The 21,238-nt window shown below is 32.6% G+C and overlaps 1 protein-coding gene and 1 long non-coding RNA gene across 2 annotated transcripts; one reads left to right on the top strand and one right to left on the bottom strand.

Annotated features, from left to right (window-relative positions):
- The first annotated feature begins 1,748 nt into the window (after positions 1-1,748).
- Positions 1,749-20,667, top strand: LOC6645904 (protein I'm not dead yet). Its single transcript, XM_023177624.2, has 7 exons — positions 1,749-1,787; positions 17,750-17,781; positions 18,457-18,583; positions 18,654-18,770; positions 18,831-19,627; positions 19,692-20,073; positions 20,138-20,667. Exons 1-7 carry the CDS (start codon positions 1,764-1,766, stop codon positions 20,423-20,425), a joined length of 1,767 nt encoding a protein of 588 aa, XP_023033392.1. The 5' UTR covers positions 1,749-1,763; the 3' UTR covers positions 20,426-20,667.
- LOC124460756 lies at positions 8,153-9,519 on the bottom strand. The gene is made up of 3 exons (XR_006954761.1): positions 9,244-9,519; positions 8,739-9,158; positions 8,153-8,679 (listed from the first exon to the last, which is right to left on the bottom strand). It is a non-coding gene; the product is annotated as an uncharacterized LOC124460756 (long non-coding RNA).
- Positions 20,668-21,238: the final 571 nt, after the last annotated feature.

Genomic DNA, 21,238 nt, shown 5'->3' with positions numbered 1-21,238 from the left:
TGTTATTCAAAAAGGTCCCTTTAAGAAAATATAAAAATATGTTGTAATATTTTTAATGAGAAGTAAACAAATATATATAAAATTGTCCATCATAAAGTTTATTTAATTACTCTTTTTGTTTTATATTATATTTTATAATCACTTTTTAAGCAAAACAAAATCAATTTTTATGATATATCAAAATCAGAAATCTAGTTGCATTACATTCTTATAAGACTTGCGCATTTTATTTAACTGAACTCTAATTCAAATATAAACAGCCGTTGGTAACGCCAGCGCCATCTGTTGTTAAGTTGCGGCAACTGTGTAAGCCTACCAGACTGTCGAATAGTGGCGCCAAAAAAATAGGGGCATAAAACAGGCACACTAAAATTGTTTGAATATTAAGCCGTTATAGTGGAAACGTTACAAATGGCAACCTGTTGGAATTTGAAAATGAAGACATGAAATGAAATTAACAATAACAATTAAATGAATAAACAAGTTCTTTGTGAAACATAATTTGAGATTTTATTTATGTAAAACTTTGTTATTTGATTTATATGTTTTTATTTAAAAAAATATTGTAAATTGAAACTATGCTTTTCTTTTTTTAATGATTATTATTGAATAACTAACGCATGACTTTTTTGATTATTTTCTTATATTGTTCTCGAAAGTAATTGATGAATTGTATGACCATAGCTATTTTGGTGACTTAAATCAGTTGAGTATAGTCATTAAAAACGATTACGATTAAAGCACAAATAAACTTTCATCATCTAACAACAATGTCTGCAGTTTTTCTCCTCTGCTTTATTATCCATACACTTTTAATCTTTACGAGCCCACGAGCCCCCCAGATGACGCTGAAAATTGCCACCCACCAACCACATGACTGACGTCACATTTCGTTTTTATGAATGAGTTTTCATCATGACACGAAAAAGAAAACCAAACTCTCTAACAACATATTGGCGAGTTATTTACTGGAAAGGAGCCGAGAAGCTTGTCAAAAGGTCAATGTTAGTTGGGTTATTAAAAAAAAGAATGATGAAAATGGAAATGAAAATGGTGGCAATGAGTTTTTCCTACCTTTCTTCCCCCCATCCCTACGATACTATAATGATGAGTAAGCGTGTGTAAATGTTGGAATCAAATATGAAATGGAAAAAAAAAAACACACACAACTCTCAAATCCCTTGCACTTCGCTCTTAAAAAAATACTATTACTCGCTCTCTCTCACTCTCCGTCTAACGCACACGTTTAACACTCAGCCTTAAACTAGCTCTCTCCCTGTCACTCTCCTATGAGAGACCTTGTCTAACTGTCCCTCTTCGTCTGTCTGTCTCTCTTTCTCTCTGGGTCGCTCTATCTTTCTCCTCTTTCTCATCGCATTTCGTGCTCTGCAAACACATTTATCAGATATTTTTCTTTTGTCCAGAGGGCTTTATACACGAGCTATAGCTCTAGCTAAACATGAAAGAAAATCGCTTTTTGGTAGCATTCGCCAATTAGTCGTCGAACGTTGAGGAGTCTCTCATATACTCAACCTCATATCGTACCTACCAAATATCTATATACATATATATGTACCTGTATAGGTATAATACATATGTATATATAATATATTTCCACCCCATCATAGAGAAAACTTGTCTTTAAAGACAAAAACGAAAATTATGAAATTATTTTTGTGAGTGCGAAAAAAAATATTGAAATAAATTGAAAATCATATCAAGTGAAATCCCAAAAAAAAAAATAACCAAACGAAATTTTAACTATGGCTACGGAAACCACAAAAATGGTAAGTGATTTTTTCTTCTTCTTCGTCTTCTTCTTCTTCGTTTTCTTGGTCTATGCATTAATGTTAAAAGTTGTGCGATTAGAAAGGTGATTAGCATTTCCTGTTGCTTTCTATAGACGGGAACGTGGCATGATGATGATGATGGGTAACAGCACGACCTTGAAAAAATATATAGGGGGCAAGCCTCCAATTATTTTTAGGGTCGTGTTTTTTGTCTATAAAAATCGTATTTAATTGCATTTTGCTTTTACTGTCGATTATATAAACGAGTGACATAACTAGATAAGAAATTGAGGAAGGTTCAAAAAACTTAAAGATCTTCTTAATAAATTTTACTTGAAATTGTTTCAACCAACACACATTTACACATATGGAATGCATTTGAAAATATTTTATGTGGCTGTCTTGAAAAGTGGGTTAAAGTCAAAAAAGAAAACCTGTTTTTAACTATCTATTTGAAAAGTCTTCCACACACACACACACAGAAACACAGCTGTAAATAATGGTTCAATAACCCAAATTTTAAACACATTTACCTTACAAAAAGTTACACAAAAATATTCTTTATCTTTAGAAAATAGTCACACTTGTGTATCTTTTTGCAAAAAACCCTATCATCTACTTGTAAACAAGCGTCATTATTTACCTTATACCAAACCTTATCTTCTCCCACTTTAAAATCCCGAGTTACGCGCACTTTAGAAAACCCCTTGACTATATATGTTTATATCACATAATATATATGTATGTATCTACAAGTATATATATTTAGACCCCATGACTGTGTGTCAATTATTTAATAGGAGCAACGAAAAAATTTGTGAAATTCCTCATCTATTTAGTGACGCCATCTCTTAGTATCTCTTATCTGGAAGAGCAAATCTTTGCCTGAGTTGGCATTGCTGTCTACCAGAAAAAAAAAAAAACAAAAACCTCCTGATCAAGAATAATGATACAAAGTCGAAACATGACGACACCGAGAGATAACCAAGTGAAAATTCATATTTATATAATTAACAAGTCAAGGCTCTTTGGGGCGAGGTTGGTTGGGCTTAAAGGGCTTATAATTGTTATTAATTTTTATTTTGTTTGCAAATTTTATTTTTTTTGCATGCAAATTGAAGCACGTGCAAATAACGTTATGTCTGGGATTTGTTTAAAAGTGCCAAAAGATCTAGATAAACTTTGTCTAAAAATGGATCAAGTCTTTTCGAGGGGGTGATAATTAATTTGAAATTCTTGTGAAAAATCTTTGTCCTTTGTTTATGAAATTCCAAGTAAGAGAATTCTTTATCTTTCTTGTTATTATAGTTATGAGAAAATATCTTAATACTGACAATGAGATTGAATTCTAGGGATCTCTCTTAGATAAAGTAATCTTTATCATGATGGCTAGGGATTTTAATTTCTTTAGAAATATATAATAAGTTGGTCTATTCCAGAAAATATTGAAGTACTTAGATTGCATTCCAAGTATCGCTAAAAGATATAGAAAATATCTTTCGAAATATTTAGAACCTATTCCAGAAAGTGCTTAAGTACTAAGATTGCAATTTCAAGTATTTCTCATAGAAAATGATTTCCAGTCGAATTTATATCTCTATCAACTTGCTTATTATTCCTAAACATTTTCAATAAACATTCTCTACTTAATGATTTGGGCATCTTTTGTAAATTATTATTATTCTAGAGACTACAAATTGGTTTTTAAAATCTAGTAGATGATAAATCAAACAAATGTTCATTAAACAACTTTTCAATATGACTGAACTAAATGTTGTTATGTAAGACAAAAAAAAATAAATTTTGCATTGTCTAGCAACTTATATTATCAGTTAACTAATTTTGCGGTAGTTTAGCTATCATAAATAAAAAATGTTCTATATATCAGACCTTAATTACAATTGACTAAAACAAATTTTATGGCCACACACATGTCATGCCAAACCATTCCCATTTTTTGTTTTATCTATCAATGCCATGAGGTTGTGTGTCGCCGCCCTCCTTCTTTCTCTCTTATCATCATATAATGATATGATATGCAGGAAAGTGAATTGAATTATTCTTTGGTAATTGATATTAACTGAAACTGATAAAAAATAACAAATACCATCGAGGCGTAAAGGCAAATGATATACTTATGTGTGTTTGTATTTTCAATTGCACCTGATCAATATATATATATGTGTATATATAGATATGTAGATATATTCATTTGCTTGTGTGAATATTTTTAGAACATCTTCTCTAAGAACTTTGCCCATATCCATTTGTTTAAACATTATATTCTGTCTTATAATCTCCAAGTTGCCTTGAAAAAATTTGCTTGTTTTTCTTTTCGAAAAAGGGGGTGGTGGGTAGTTGGGTGGGTGGCTGACTGGCTGGCTGACTGTGTCCCCGCCTCCACACGTGACACGTGAAATGACGCACATAGCAAAACAATTGAAGATGGAAAGACGCAAAACCAAAATATAATAAAAATACGCAACAGTTTTTTTTTTTTTTCTTGTTTTTTAAAACCTTCTTGTGATATTATCTAATAATCTGTGTGCAAAAACAAAAAAGAAGACATTGCCATCAATTCTGTCATCGACCAAAAACCGCAGTCATAATCATTTTAAAATGAAGAAGTGTCTAAAATGTGGGTCAAAACGGTTGATTTGGTTATTTAAGGCGAAAACAAGTTGCAAATAAGACACAAAACAACAGAAAAACATAAAAAACAAAAAACTGATAAGCAAGTCGCAACTGAAAGTTGAACTGGTTTTCTTTTCGACTTTTTGTGCAAAATGAGAAAAAAAAACCAAGTCAAAAGACGAGAAGTTTTCAAAAAAGAGGCACAAACTAAAGTTTCTCTGCCGCAATATCAATTAACTAAGCAGAGGGTCGGAATAAGTTCAATTGTTTCGAAGTTTTTATACCCTTTCTGTTACTCTTTTCCTACCTAAAGGCTTCACAAATGGATTTCCTACAAACCTAGACACAGGAATTTTTTGTATATAAGAGAGGAATAAGCTGCCCATGAGAAACAACAAAGTTTTTCTAAATAAAACTATTTTTTTGGGTTATTCTTCCTATACAAGATATGTGAAATTGTTGGCCTATTTTTATGAAATTTGGCACAGTCATAAGATATTTTATTATACTTATAAATATTAAATTTAAAAAAACAGTTATTGGATGTTATTGGTTCAAAAGTGAATCTTGTCTATGTGAGCTATTTAGTCGTCGGTTCTTGATCTTGCTTGAGCTAAGAAACATTTAAACTTTCATTCGATCGTTTCTATCAGAGCTATATGATATAGTGGTTTAATTTGCTGAATACTTGCTCTTAACCAAAACTAATATACCCTTTTAGTGAGGGAATATAAAAAAAGTAAACAACATATGCAAAAAGAATGCATTTTAAAGAATTCAAAACTTAGTGAAATATATGATAAAAATTGTAAATGCTTTTTATTATCAAGAAGAAGATAATGCGTTTATAATTTATTTTTAGTTAAATGCTTTTAAAATGATTTACTTTCATATTTGTATACTAAAATGCACCTGTTCATCCGTGTAGAAAGTAGTTTGTAATCAGTTTTCTCCTCTGTTAGCTGTAAATAGGAACTGATTTGAAACTAATTTACTTGTAGAATTACTTGTAAATTACTTTAGTCAATTGACTTAAAACCTTTTGGAAAATGGATGCATGTTGATGCATTGAGAGAATCTTCTCTCTCTCTCTCTTTCCCACAATTTAACGACACCCTTGTGCTCTTGATTCAATTAGGTGTTATTTTGCTGTATTTCGAGTATTTAGTGGAATTTCAATTTGCGCTGGCTTTTGATGCAATTAGTACTTTACGGGTGTATATGGAAGAATTCGTTTTCTTTTTTTTTTTTTTTGAAGAGAGCGACACACAGAGACATTGGGCTTTGCCCCCAAACAGAACGATAAACGGAGGAGGCGGCAATGGCGGGGCATGCAGTGAATATACATATGTACATATGTATATATATTTTTTTTTACCGATTGCGTGCACACAAAATTGTCCTTGTTCCTAATTGATCAACTTAAATATTGATGAAAATTTCTAAAACGTATATTTGTATGTTAAAGTGGGAACGACTTTGAAAAACTATGCACGAGACATGTGTGTGTGTGTGCGTGTGTCTGCCTATTGATTTTCTTTTTCTTATAAATGGTTTGAGAGGATGGAGGTTAATTTTTAAGTAGTGAAAACTTGCATTTCCACTTACAAGGTTTTTTAAAAGGACATCAAATACAGTGAAACTTGCATCAAAATCTGATTTCATGTGGAAACTTCATGATGGGTACATTTCATAAAGGTTTTGGATCCACAAGGGATCCACAATTTTATGTATAATTTGTCTGGAAAGCAAGTAATGAGAATTTGTACATCTTAATCGGGGATTCCCCTAAATAGATACATATGTATGTATGAACGCACACACATATGTACATACAATTAAGATGTAGAAATTCTCATCTCATATGTATGATATTTCTTAATGTCATACGTATTCATAGCCAGTTTTATTAGTTGTTACATTGTAGTAAGACAAAATATGATGTTTATACTTAATTCATTTTAAAGAAATATTGACTATAAGAAAATTTGTTATAGAAAGATCAGAATAAATTGAAAAACAGTTTTCCTTTAAAACCAATTTACTATACGAAGAACTTTATTATATGTACATATGTATAAATATTTATGAAGTTCACAACATGGAATATTGACTGTATAGTTAAGTATACATATCAGCGTCTAAAATCAATTATATTGTACATTTATATGTATTTTGCATGGTTTTTTAAAAACTCTACATATACAATTCGAACTGGAGGTTAGTTACATATACATACATATATGTATTATCATCCTTGATCTTTGGCATGTGTTAAGTTAGTTTCATTATCTTGTTGCTAGGTATCCACAGTACAATATACAATTTCCAATTGGATCTTATGACTAAAGTTTTGAGTATGATTTATGTGTGTAGTGTGCCTACTTCAAATATTCATGAAAATTTAATCAGATTTTTAGATTTTTATTTGAAAATTGTAATCACACTTGAGCTTAGTAACTTATTGTGGTATAGAGAGATACACACATCAATAGATATCACACTTTATGGGTGTGATTTAAAGTTTTGCACTAACTAGAGGCATGTTAGCCAGTTTATTATCAGTTAATTATAGGGAAAGTCCACCCCAGGAAATGGTTCACTCAATGCTCGCGTGTGGTACAAAAACCAAAAATATTGGTTAAAATTTCTTTTCCTCGAAATTTGGCGGAATTAATCCTTTTATACTTTCACTTGGTTGCCAATTGATAATTTCCCTGTATTGCTCAATGCTAACATTTTTACATAAGTCTTATGTCTTACCCTTAATCTAAATATATTTTGAAGTTTTCATCTGTAATTTGAATTTTCGTTGCATTTCCTGGCCCGGTGCAACAAGTGTCCACTATTTTTAAATCCAGTCAACATAGTTGCAATGCAGTTTGTCAACATTTTTGCTACTTTTGCCTGTTTCTCTCGACTTTTCTTAGCAACCTTTCTTAGGCATGCGTGTTTGTGTGTGTCTGTGTAGAAATGTTGATGTGAGTGCTCTCACGTTGTTGCTACAGATCTCTCTCTTTCTCTTTCTCTCCTTTTCCTTTTAATTCTCCATTTCCAAAATGCTCTCTTGGCATGCTTTTTTTTTGGTTTTATACTCCTGTTGCTTCTGGAAGTTGTGTTTTGAGTTGTTATCGAGTTAGAGATGACGCCGTGAGTTGCCTGTTAAGGAAATCAGAAGAAATGTTTGATCAGGAAATTACTTGTGATTAAAAGCGTAAGCTATGTTACTCCTGTGAATAAATATAATCATAGATACATAGTACTTATATACATAAATGTATCCTGAAGGTGGATGCAGGAACAGATGTTTATCATTTGTAATGTAATTCATCACTCACGATCTCATCACTAATTGAAATACATATCTCACATTATCTCACCATGTGTTAGCGACTCTCTTTCTCATTCTGTCGGGCTGCGCCGCCTGCTCACATATACACACAGTTAGCTATAAAAGTACTTGGCCAAACGATACATAATCCTTTGCATACAAAGATCCTAGACTAATCCATGTGAAAATCTTTATAGATTAAAGACAAATTGTTTGTTGTTAAATATTGTTGTTGGAGAGGGAAAGATCAAAGGAGGGGGTCGATATAATAATATATAATATTATAAAACTTAATCTTAGATTACAGGATCATCTGAATTAAAAAAGAAAACAACATGCTTTTAAAATCCAAAAAATTATAATGAAAAAAAAATTCTGGATACGAATAGGCCTTATACATACATAGATGGATATTAATGCTAAAATAATTAAACCATAATATCATTATTTACTAAGGTTATTTATTAAGCTCTGTCGGTTCAGTATAAAACCTTAGTTGGCTATAAACAACCTCACTTCCTTTGTTTCAGGGTAAAGAATGAAACAGTATCACACTTCGTGCCTGTTGCTATAGCAACAGGCAATTTGTCAGATGTCGCCTCGGAATTTCAGGGGACATGCCATACAAATTTGCGGCGACATTTAGCATTGTGTGTCCTAGCGCCTCAGACATTCTCTCGATCCGCTGAAGACGAAGAACCAAGTTGCTCGTATGTTCAACGGAACTTGCGGCGACATTTCGCCGGAATGTCCCAGCAAAATAGCTCGGATTTACAATCGAATTTGCGGCGACATGTCAATGTTTACATTTTTCTCACTTTTTTTATTGTTTTGTTTGTTGTATTATTATTTTTAGCTCAAGTCAAACAATGTCTTATGTCACATTCTCCGCCTGGTCATCCGAAATCGAATTTTTGGTGGATTCTGAAAAGAACAAAATCTATTAGGGAATGAAAAGTGCATAATATTTTAATAACACTTACCTTAATTGTTGTATTCACTGAATTAGAAAAAAATCACTCAAAATTGTATGTAAAAATTTTAGCTAGCTGCTGCCCTTACGAAAATCAATCGAGAATGCACAAAGAAACGAAGAATACAAAGCGCCGCGTGTAGAAGTGGGAGAAAACAATAGCAACAATGCACAGAAGTACGAAGTGAAGAACATAAAGTATTCTTTGCTACTTTACTTATTTTACTTCTTGTCCAATTTTTTTTTTTTAATGACAAATAACAAACTTTGTTGCTTTTCGATCGGGTTTTGATGACGACATTTGATCGTTCGGGTGCCGTCGGCTAAACTCAGCATGAAATACGCTAGCAGAATTTTTTTCTGCCGACGTCAGTGGCTCGGAATTTGCGGCGATTTTGTCCCCGGCGACTTTTGGTACTGAAGGGTAATGCTAAAATAATTCAACCGTAATATTATTATTTACTAGAGTTAAGCTCTGTCGGTTCGGTATTAAACCTCAATTGGCTATAAACAACCTCACTTCCTTTGTTTCAGTGTAAAGAATGAAACAGTATCGCACTTCGTGCCTGTTGCTATGTTGTTGCATCTGCTGTCAGTATACTTTCGCCATTGACTGTATATAAGCACCCGCTGTTTTGGCTCGCATTAAGGTCCGAGACTCAGTCCGATTCAGTCTCTTTTCGATTTCAAATTGTAACGGTCACGAAAACGGACGTAGTGTAAACTCCTTCGGTTTGTTTGTGGGTTTTTGTTTTAACGTCTCCAAGTGTTTACCAAAAATTACAAAAGTGGAAATCCAACTGAAAGAAGTAAATACATTAACCAATATACATATCCATATATAGACAGAAATACATTAATGTATAAATAAGTAGAGAATGTGAGAGATAATCGAAAAGCAATAAAAATAAATATTTATGTACAATTGTCAAATCTAATACAAAAATTCTCCTCCATGTGCGTTGCTGCTGCCGCTGCTGCTGCTTCTTCTTCTTAAAGGCGATAAAAATACCGCGTTTTATTCTTAAAATTCGTTTTCTGTTAATGTGCATATGCATATGACTGTGTGTGTGTGTGAATGCTATGTGTGTGTGAATGTTTGTGGGCATTTTTGTTTTGTTTTTGGGTTAGGGGAAGTGAACTTGTGACGTTTGCTTTTTTGTTTTTTTTTTCTTCTTTCGAGCCAAGTAAGTGTAAAGGTCTCTCTCTTGCTCCCTTTCTTTGTTTCTCTCTGCCGTGCTCTCCTAGATCGCAGACAAAGGAGGTAAAAGAACCACGCCGCAAAAATATTTATACAACTACAACTACATACATACATACATACATATGTACATACCAATGTATCTACATATGTACATGTATATTTACTTTACCGTTTACTTAAACAGCCTTAAGTTCTAACTAACTTTTAAGTGAGGATCGTTTTTAAGTATCCTTGAAATAGGCGATCAACTTAACTCAGACTGGATATTTTCTTTATCCCATAAGATTGCATTTCTTATCGTGTCCAAATGTACATACATATGTACATACATATGTACATACATAAGTACATATTAATTCACTGTATGTGTGTGTGCATGTACATACATCTTGGCTATGCCAACGGTGCTTTCTTTGTTCAACCGGTCGACTATAAGATTCTTTCTCCCTCCCCCTATTGCTTTGCTTGCACCTGACACCTTGGATGCCGATCCAATACTACTATGAAAAGGAAGTCTCTCTCCCTCTCTCGTAGATGCAGCTGCATTCACAATTCACTTACTTTCGGTCTCTCTCGCTCATACTAAATGTGAATTGCAATTAACATTTTGTTGTTTTTTTCCCTCCGCGTAATATTGTTTACCCATTTTTTTGTTGTTGTTGTTTATATTTGCAAATAGAACTCGTTTACCTACATATCATGAGTTCTCAGGAGAGGGAAAGGGGGGCAGGATATTGGGGTGAAAAAAGAATCTATGTCAGTTAGAATAACATTACATCTGGCTAAACAACTCATTCAATGTGTAGAATGCGGAAAATATATATGGAACTTGTTGCTCCAGATTTGGTCTTAGGAATTGCTTTGGCTTACTGTGAAAAACTAACTAAATATGTGTCTAGCACACACACACACATACATACATATGAAAAACAGTTATTGTTAGCTAACATTGACCAAATTTCCAATTAAAATGATTGTTACCACATACTAAAATAGTTTAGTCGACTGATTGATTAATTGAGAATATTTTTTCGAATAGAAAAATGAAGTATTTGTCTTATCAGTAGTCAATTTAAAAAAAAAAAACCTTGAAATCAACAAGAACTGATAAGAAGACACCTAAACATAGTCAAGAAAAAACATAATGCCCACTTATAATACAATTTTAATTAAATACTCTTACATAATAAAAAACAGCTGAAAAAATGAATATAAATTTACTGCTATTCATGACAGCAAAAAATGTGTGGCAAGTTCATTGAAGTTTCATCAACCTGATACCCCTCCAGCCAACCAGCCAGACCGACCAGCTGATTTAAGAATTTCTTAAAACAAAAAACATGAGAAATATGATAAAGTTCAATGACATGCAATTTGTTCGATTGTTGCGGTCAAAATGATGATATATGTATAAGTGTTACTTCACTTAAAATATGTACATATGTATATGTATGCATATTGATTGGTATTTCAATTTTATAAGCAGACAAAAATATTGTCGTGATTTTTGCTATACGACACACATTGATTAGAATCATTTGTGTGTGGCAATATTTAATGATCATTATGCAATGGCATGATCACTGTCAGTTTGAATATTTGCTTGAAATCAGTTGATTTGGAGGTTTAATTGGCAATTGATTGAAGACGACGCTAAAAGAATTAACAAATTAAGACCCAAACCTCTTTCCACTAGTCTTCCACTTCTATTTTGCATATCAAATGACAAAATGACAAATATTCATCAAATCGAGTCCAATATTGATTTAGTTAGGCTACAAATATTTATCAAAATAATTCACACTCTCTTTTTTTTTTTTTTTATTTTGATTTAATTGACACCTACTAAACGTCATAGAACGTAATCAAATTTAATCATTCAACGAAGCACAAGTAGTTACTTTATGCATACAAACATACATACATATATACCATATCATATAACGATATCAGATATTTTGTTACTCGATTTGTGGTCATTGAACGGCCACAGCAATGATGATACCCATTAAGTGGTTATTGCCATGATGTAGCAATAATTTATCCATGTTAGAATTACGTTTTTTTGCCCAAAAATTTGAGTTGAGTTTAATCCAACCAAATAATGAAAAATATCAACAAAAATTGTCACTTTTATACATATTTGCATATCACATCTGTTTTTTTTTTGGGGTTATTTAGGCATGAGCTTAGCTTTAGAAGGGTAATTTTTCAATTGGATAGACAAGGTTTTAAATGAAAATTATGAATTTTTTCTTTACCCATGCCACATTCCACCACTTTCTTTAAAAATTGTCATTTCTTTTTGAAATAATTGCTTGCAAAATGTCATTTAAAGTTGGTGACCCCGACGTTTTATAGTTGTCAAGTTTCATTTCGTTTTAATTTTAATAGATCCTTTGTATAATTTCCTTTCCCTTTTTTTTTTGGTGACTTCTTTGTTAATTATTTTACGTTTCAATGGAAACATGTACATTGTGGTGACCCCGATGCCTGACATAGTTATTGAAACCCCCATTAAAATGTACTTCCCACTACTTTTGTGTTTAGCTAATTATTTGCCTTAGGTTTCAAATTAATACACATTTTTATTCATATGTAGATACACAATGCCAATGTCAAGTTCATTCAAATAGACCGCTAGCTACAGAGATACATAAGTGACATATTAATTGCCCCGCTAATAATTTTTAATTCAATAGCTCTCCATATTTAGATATTACAATGAATTACACATACACACACTAGAAAAAAAAAAATTCTTTACTACAGGGTTAAGCTATGATGTAATTATTGATCATAATGCGACGAGGAAGTGTTCCATGAAGGTGAAAACTGGGGAAATATACGATTGTAGTACAATAACCTCAATAAAAATCTAAAAAATTTGCATAACTTTTCTCTATAAATCACACCAAACAAAAAAAAAATAAATAAATATATATATATATATATACGTACTCAATTTATTTTCAATTCAAATTGTATTAATCTCGTATTCCGCTCAGTGAATTTCCGTTGCTATGGTACGATCGATGTATAGATGATTCAGGCATGATGTATGTATGTATATGTAGTTTATTTTCAAAGGCGAAACAAAATAAAATACATTTTTGCGCGTTTGTTTTTTTGTGTTTTGTTTGCTCATAACTCATAGCTCTTGTTATTTTACTATTTACATAATATATTGAAAAATTAAAGTTTTAGTTAATGCTGTTCCATATACATACATACATGCACAAATTGTTGTCAAGCGCCTTTTGCCAATATCGTTGCATGTGAATGAACTAAATCAAAAGGAAAAACAAAATAAGTCCTAATTATCATATAGAATTTATGCGAATGTCGCCTAAGGTGAGGCTTGTCTATACGTAATGAGTTAAAAGCAAAAAACAAAAACCACAAAAAAAAAACACATATGTACTTATGTACAGTTGGCTTTTGTTTTGTTGTTGTTGTTGTTGTTGTTAACAGTCTTGCGACAAGAAGTTTAATTTTAGTTTGTTAAATTGTTAGACTTTAGAATTTGTTTAATCGGTTCACCTACTACCAAGACACCAGCTTCCAGATTAAGTTTAATATGGCAGAGTCTAAAGTGCATAACGAAACACTTGAGATTGTAATGAACAAAAACGTAAAAACAACCAACTAGCTAAATAGCTCTTTAGCTGCCTTCTCTTAGCTTTGTGGTTTTTCAAATTTTTTTGCTGTTTTAGTTTAGTTTTTATTTAAAATAAATGTCTGCAATTTTTGGGAATTTTTCTCTTGTATTTGTTTTTTTCTCTTGTATTTTCTTTTGGTTTCAGTTTTTTTCATTTCTTAAATGTGGGAAAAAGATTGATGTAAAAATCATTGAAACATTTAAAAAAAAATGATTTGTTTTCTTGTCTTTAACTCAAAACTAGGTTCAAAAAGACTTAATTTTTGAATTTCAATTTTTTTTTCGAATAAATTTTTTATTCTTATCGTTATCAATAAAGAATTTCTCTTCCCTCGATAAATAGAAATCGTCGATTTTGTTTGAAATTACAAAAATATGTATAAAAAAGGGTTTCCATTGCGTTTTCCAGGTAATTAAAACATACTAACTAACACAACGAGGTTTGTTTAAGAAAAAGCTTTCTTTTGACAGCCTTTCTTTTCCCTTGCTCTCAGCTGTTTTCTGCGAAAACTTGTAACTCTGATTGGCTTTCAGTTATTATAAATGTTTGCAACCCGTTTTCACCTGTATTGATCCAGGTTTGCGAACAACGTTTCGTTGGTTTTTTTTTTTTTAGTTTTGACTTCCGTATGAAATGCTAATTTTGATCATGTAATATATATAAAGAAAAAAAACAACAACAGTTTCCAAGTATTTTACGTGAGTAATGAAGGTTTTCGAAACGAATTCAGTTGCTTTGTGTGTGCTGACACATTATTTCTGTCAGTCCGCATGATTAGAGTAGAAGGAGACCTTTCTTTTCTTTTCTGTTGTTTTTTTTTCTAGCCAGCTATTATGTCAATTAGCTTGTAAACACTTTACTTATCGAGCGATAGAGAAGGAGAGATGTCGCTTCTAAGTAGCTCTCTCTTACTAACTAGGCAAACAGAAGAACAAAAAAACAAATGACAAAAGGCCATTTCGAAAATTGTTTGTAAACGGGCAATTAATTTATTGACTATGACTTTCGTAGGTTCTCCTCTCTCTACTAGTACCCGCTCCCCCTTCATCTTGTTGTGGCACTTCAATTAACAGTAGTGAATGGGGCTTAGTGAAGGGGGTGTGGGCAGAGGGGTACTCGCCATATTTTTGAAAGAAAGAACATTATCGTCAATTCAATGATAATTTGTGTTGTAATATCATCAGATATTGTTATTAATGTATCATAGAGATCATGTGATATCTAGTTTTTTTGCCTGAGGAAGTCAACCATAAAGTATTTATACAATCATCACGAAATTGAATTTTTTTAATTACATGGGTTTTTAGTATTGACTTTGAAAATTTCCAGATTTACTATATACCATTTTTTTTTTTATTTCTCTTATCCCTGCATCAATTTTAAACATTTTCAATTAGACTTATCTCAAATGTTTCTCAAAAACCAATTGGTCTCAAATTGGCAAGACAGATTTGCAGTAAACAAATGTTTTTTTTGTTTGTTTTTCGGTTTAATTATGATTTGTTTTTATTTCTTAACAACTTGCCGCCTTTTAGCAAAGTGCTTATCTTTATCTGTTTTTTTTTTTTTTGGTTTTAATTATATTATTATAAACCTAACTACATTTGTATATATAATTTTCTCTTTGTAATGTAAATTGAGGTGTTTGTTGTTGTTGTTGTTGTGGTTTTCACACGAGATTCTCCACCCGCCCCGCTTATATCAATTGCTGATCATATTGTCTGTTTAGTCTAGCGCCCTCAATTGTTTATGGTAGTGATGAGGGGGGGAGGGAAAGCCGCTTCCCTTCTTTCCCCATTCAAAAAAAAAAAATGTTAAGCCATTCGATTTGAGATTCCCAAAGCTTGTTGTAAATTCTATTTTAAAAATTAAAACTCGAACTCAGACAGAGACAGAGTCAAAAGTCAGTCATTAATTGAAAATATTTCCACGGGTAATTAAAAAAAAAATAAAGTGTTTATTTTTTTTTTTCTTTTTCAACACGCGCTCTTGCGGTTGTGCGGTTGTTTCTAAGCATATATATACTATATACATATATATATAAACATTTGGACCGATCATTTCTATATGGTCGCTTGATATTCAGCTGAAAGTTGATATGAATCTCCAAATTGAACAGAATTTGCAATTGAGTATCAAATTTATTCTAAATAAATAAATACTTTTAAGGCAAATATTAAGAAATTTTCCATTTACTTGGATAATTTAAACAATCCTTAAAAAATATGTAAAACAAAACCTGTTGGATGATCCTTTTACCCCTTTTTTTGTGAGGAACTAAAATAATATTAAGCAAAGTTCCTTGCAAATTTCTTATTAAAAAAAAGCGAAAACTATTTATAAAAACCCCGCCCCTAAAAGCAAAAAAAAAAAAACACAAACTAAATGTATATACAATGTCATAATATTCTGGTATTCCCCCCTCCCCTCATACTCCTTTCTATTTGATTAGTTACAAAACAAAAAAAAACCTGCTGATAGCAACAAAATAGAAAGAGAGAAGAAACAGTAGAGAGAGACAGAGAGAGAGAGACCGACATCAATTGATAAAGTGGAACATGGATGGCGTATAATATTTAGCTATATATATTCATAAGTAAACATATATATTGAATACTATATCTCGTTATACATAGACCCCAATCTCTGACAGTGGCGCTATCAATTGACAATTGAGCCTATCTACGTCAAAATGTGCCCTGAAAATCAATCAAAAATGTTTCACCATGTACTCGATTTAATAAAAGAAGGAATTATATATTACAAAATACATATATATATGTACATATATTATCTTGAACAAGTGTAATACTGATATGCAAATACCATTGAAGGAGTTTACTCTTTACTATCACTATCACCATTACTAGGTTAGGCTATACCCCTCGCCACCCCCCGGGGTTTATCAGTTTTAATTTTTAAACAGAATTATTTTCATTTATGAGTCAGTCAATGAACCATCCTCATCCATTGCATGTGACACGCCATAGATCCATTTTGTTGGGTTTTCTTATTTTCTTTTACATATTTATGCTTATATCATTGACATTGACATTGGCGCGCGGGGGAGGGCGCTAGCTATAATTAGGAAGGGCTTTTTGGATATACATAGGTATCTAAAAGATATATGTAAAAGTCAACAACACGTGCTTATATATATACCAGGTAGAAGAACAAAAAGCTCTATTTTGTCTGGGTTTAATGGTCTGATTGATTGGCCGATAAGGCCAACCAATGTTAGGTCGTGCCTCTCTATGAAAAATAAAAATAACAAAACACACAAATGGAATTACAGGCAGGCAAAAAATAAAAAAAAAAACACAAAAAATAGTGCAGTATATTTTATATAGATATTTTTTGTTTGCTATATATAGTTGCTTCTATTTGGAAAACTTACGCAGTGATTACCTAACCATCACACTGGGGGCCTCTAAGCGAATATTATGGAAGCGAAACGTCATGAATATTCCACTTGGACACTATGTGACACCAAGAGGCAGTTGACAGTTTTCTAGCACAACACACACACAAGTCCATCCATCTAGTCTAGAATAATTTAGCTATCCACCATTAGATCTTGTTTTAAATAAAAGACTTTGAATCAGATGGTTATCAGATTATGATCTTTTCGAGTCTTTAGAAGCAATTGAAAGATTAAGTAATTTGTGGTCAATTAATCTTATTGTTAGTACTAATTATTATATCTATCTCTCGATTTTTGTACTTAAATTTTTTGCCAATTCTTATGTCATTTGAAATTTTGTTGGAAATTATATCACGCGCCTCTGTGTTCTACATTCTCTAGCTTTCTATGTTAATGATTTTCAATTGAGGATTTTGTTTTGCTTCGTTTGTGTGCGGTTTTGCCTAAACAACATTTTTTTGTTTTTTTTTCTTTTTTGTTTTATATTGATGAATGGCATTTTAATGAAGCGTGAACGATGACAATCGATTGGACTGATGGTGTCAGGGGAGTGGGAAAAGTTATACATATTAAAGAGCGGGGGTGGGAGAGGATTACATGGCAACAAGTGTTCGGTTTCCATTCCTTTATAGAGGGGGCTCGTTTCTTGTTTAAAAAAATTTTGTGTGTGTGTGTTCTTTTTGGTTTTGTATATTTATTTATTGATTTGCCTTCTTTTTGTTTACTTTTAGATTTATCAACCAGCCGATATCAAAATGGAAGTGTAAGTATGAGACGGGACAGATAATGTTAATGTATGATGAGATCTAATTCAATTTTATTACAAAGGGTCAAGACCAATAGTTAAAATAAAAGTCAAATATATGTCTATAGATTTTCAAAATATGAATGATACCATGCAATGAACATTGATTAGGTCTATATGAAATATTTTTCGGAATACTAATGATATTTATAAGAAATTTCAATTTTCGAGGAACTTCTTATTGGAAAAAACATATTTTACTTTCTAATGTTTCATAAAGTCTGTGTATTGTAAGAGGCGTATAAAATGGGAGTAAGTTTTCCCCTTAAAGTATGCAATAGGCAACAAAATGTTTAATATCCTTCAATTATGGTGTATTCAAATGAAAAATTCCAAAATTGCTTGATATGTCACTGCCTACTTTAAAGGGCAAAGTTAATTTAACAGCCCAAAATCCGTCATTGATTCAATTCTCAGAATTTACTTATCTAACATGCATTTCTAAAAGCAAAATAGTATTTACAAATAAAACTAATGCTTCATATGAACCTAAATTACGCGTCTAGGCATCGTTCCGTTTCTAAAGAACTCATCTATTGTTCTCAAACAAAATAGTTTAAACTTTAAAGTTTAAAAAAAAAAATCAAAAATTTTTTCAATTAATTAATAAGTTGAAATATTTTGTGTTTCTAGTGAAATCGGCGAACCGGCCCAACCGCCTGTAAAATGCTCGAACTTCTTTTCAAACCATTGGAAGGGCCTCGTGGTCTTTCTTGTGCCTTTGCTATGCCTGCCCATCATGCTGTTAAATAATACACCTGTAAGTTTAAATCAAGTGACCATGTCAAAAGTGGAGAATTATATGTTAACTTTTCTATATTCTCCTCTAGGAATATCGTTGCATGTATCTTTTGGTTGTAATGGCCATATTCTGGGTGACAGAAGCATTGCCACTCTATGTTACCTCAATGATGCCAATTGTAGCGTTTCCCATAATGGGCATAATGGTAAGTAAAAGCTAGATAAATTAAAAATAATAGTTAATAATCCTTGCTTTTCTTTTGTAGAGCTCCGATCAGACGTGTCGTTTGTACTTTAAGGACACGCTAGTCATGTTCATGGGTGGCATTATGGTTGCATTGGCTGTCGAGTATAGTAATTTACACAAACGTCTCGCTTTGCGAGTCATTCAAGTGGTGGGCTGCAGTCCCAGAAGATTACATTTTGGCATGATTGCTGTAACTATGTTCCTGTCCATGTGGATATCGAATGCTGCATGCACGGCTATGATGTGTCCCATTATTCAGGCGGTATTGGAGGAGCTCCAGGCTCAGGGTGTCTGTAAAATTAATCATGAGCCGCAATATCAAATTGTTGGTGGCAATAAGAAAAATAATGAGGATGACCCACCATATCCCACAAAGATCACGACATGCTATTATTTGGGTATTGCCTATGCCTCATCATTGGGTGGTTGTGGCACAATTATCGGTACTGCCACGAATTTAACCTTTAAGGGCATCTATGAGTCACGATTCCCCAATTCGACGGAACAAATGGATTTCCCAACATTTATGTTCTATTCGGTGCCATCAATGTTGATCTATACATTCCTTACATTCCTCTTCCTGCAATGGCATTTCATGGGCCTATTCCGTCCCAAGAGTAAAGAAGCCCAAGAGGTGCAAGCCAGCAAAGATGGTGCCGATGTGGCAAAGAAAGTGATCGATCAACGTTACAAGGAACTGGGACCAATGTCAGTGCATGAGATTCAAGTGATGATATTGTTCATATTCATGGTTATTATGTACTTTACACGTAAACCGGGCATCTTTCTGGGTTGGGCCGATTGGTTGAACACAAAGTGAGTGAATTTTCGATGACATTTTTATGGCATTTTCTTATTAACACATTTCGTTTACTTTCAGGGATATTCGTAACTCAATGCCCACCATATTTGTGGTGATTATGTGTTTCATTTTGCCAGCCAATTATGCCTTTTTGCGTTATTGCTCTCGTCGTGGCGGTCAAGCGGTGCCAACGGGACCGACACCTTCTCTAATTACCTGGAAATTCATTCAGAGCAAAGTGCCATGGGGTCTGGTGTTTCTACTCGGCGGTGGTTTCGCTTTGGCCGAAGGCAGCAAAGTTAGTGGCATGGCCAAATTGATTGGTAATGCTCTGATTGGTCTCAAAGTGTTGCCACATTCTGTGCTCCTGCTGGTGGTTATTCTGGTGGCTGTATTTCTAACTGCATTCAGTTCAAATGTGGCCATTGCCAATATTATTATACCAGTACTGGCGGAAATGGTAATAGAAACCCAAAAAAGAAAGAAGACATCTCAATTAAATATATATTTTGTGTTTCTTGCAGTCACTGGCCATCGAGATTCATCCGTTGTATTTGATATTACCCGCTGGCCTGGCCTGCAGTATGGCCTTCCATCTGCCTGTGAGCACACCGCCCAATGCTTTGGTTGCTGGCTATGCCAATATTAGAACAAAGGATATGGCAATTGCTGGCATTGGTCCCACCATTATCACAATTATCATCCTATTCATATTCTGTCAGACATGGGGTCTGGTTGTCTATCCAAATATCAACACGTTCCCCGAGTGGGCACGTCTGGCGGCCGCAGCAGCTGCCAATAAAACGCATTAGTTTAAATCTTTTAGTTTCTTCATCCTTTTTTTTTTTTTTGTATAGTCTTCTAAGTCAACTCACAAGAAATGGTTCTTTTCTTTCTATCCTTGCTATCTTCTACTCCTTTTCCTTTCATTCTTTAGTTTATTTTGATTTTGTTCCTTTCTATTTCTTTTCTATTTCTGTTTTTTGTGTTTCCTAGGGGGATAAATAATGTGCCTTTTCCATATAAAGCAAAATTCATGTGTAGACAAAAAGCATTTAAAATTAATGTTACTTAATTGTTGCATTTAAAAACAAAAAACCACACACCAACAACAACAACAACAAATTATATGTATTTCGTTTTTAGTAACTGGACTGACAAAAGAAACAAACAAACCACGTACATATTGAAAATGTGAAGAATATGCAAACATGATATGGAAAACAAAATACAATGAAAACTCACTCAATACATATTTGAATGCAAACCGCAATGAGCACACAAATAGCCATAGTTGTTAAGTATAAAATAATAATTGTGTACATTTTTGCAAACAAAAAAAAAAGAAAAAAAATACTAGTAAACTTTTTTTTTTTTTGTAATATAGTATGTAAAGATTTTGAAAAATGCTAAAACAAAAAGAACAATAAATAGCTCAAAAACATAAAATATTTTGGCTTTTACAAACTTACTTTTAAACCATGAATGTCAAAATAACGATTAATAATGGGGCTGGGGCTTATAACCAGGCGATTTATAGAATATAGGATTCCTGAATGAAAATTCTGAAATGAAGCTTTTAATGAGGTAATGTCATCATGTAGATAAACTTACACCTAGATGAC

The sequence above is a fragment of the Drosophila willistoni genome (assembly GCF_018902025.1).
Source record: "Drosophila willistoni isolate 14030-0811.24 chromosome XR unlocalized genomic scaffold, UCI_dwil_1.1 Seg8, whole genome shotgun sequence".
NCBI lineage: Eukaryota > Metazoa > Arthropoda > Insecta > Diptera > Drosophilidae > Drosophila > Drosophila willistoni.
Note: the sequence above shows the minus strand (reverse complement) of the source record. Positions and strands in the feature narration are given on the sequence as shown.

Coding starts and splice junctions, on each gene's coding strand:
- LOC6645904 (XM_023177624.2), top strand. CDS start 1,764: ATGGCTACGGAAACCACAAAAATG. Junction 17,782..18,456: donor GCCGATATCAAAATGGAAGT/GTAAGTATGAGA, acceptor TTGTGTTTCTAG/TGAAATCGGCGAACCGGCCC. Junction 19,628..19,691: donor GCCGATTGGTTGAACACAAA/GTGAGTGAATTT, acceptor GTTTACTTTCAG/GGATATTCGTAACTCAATGC.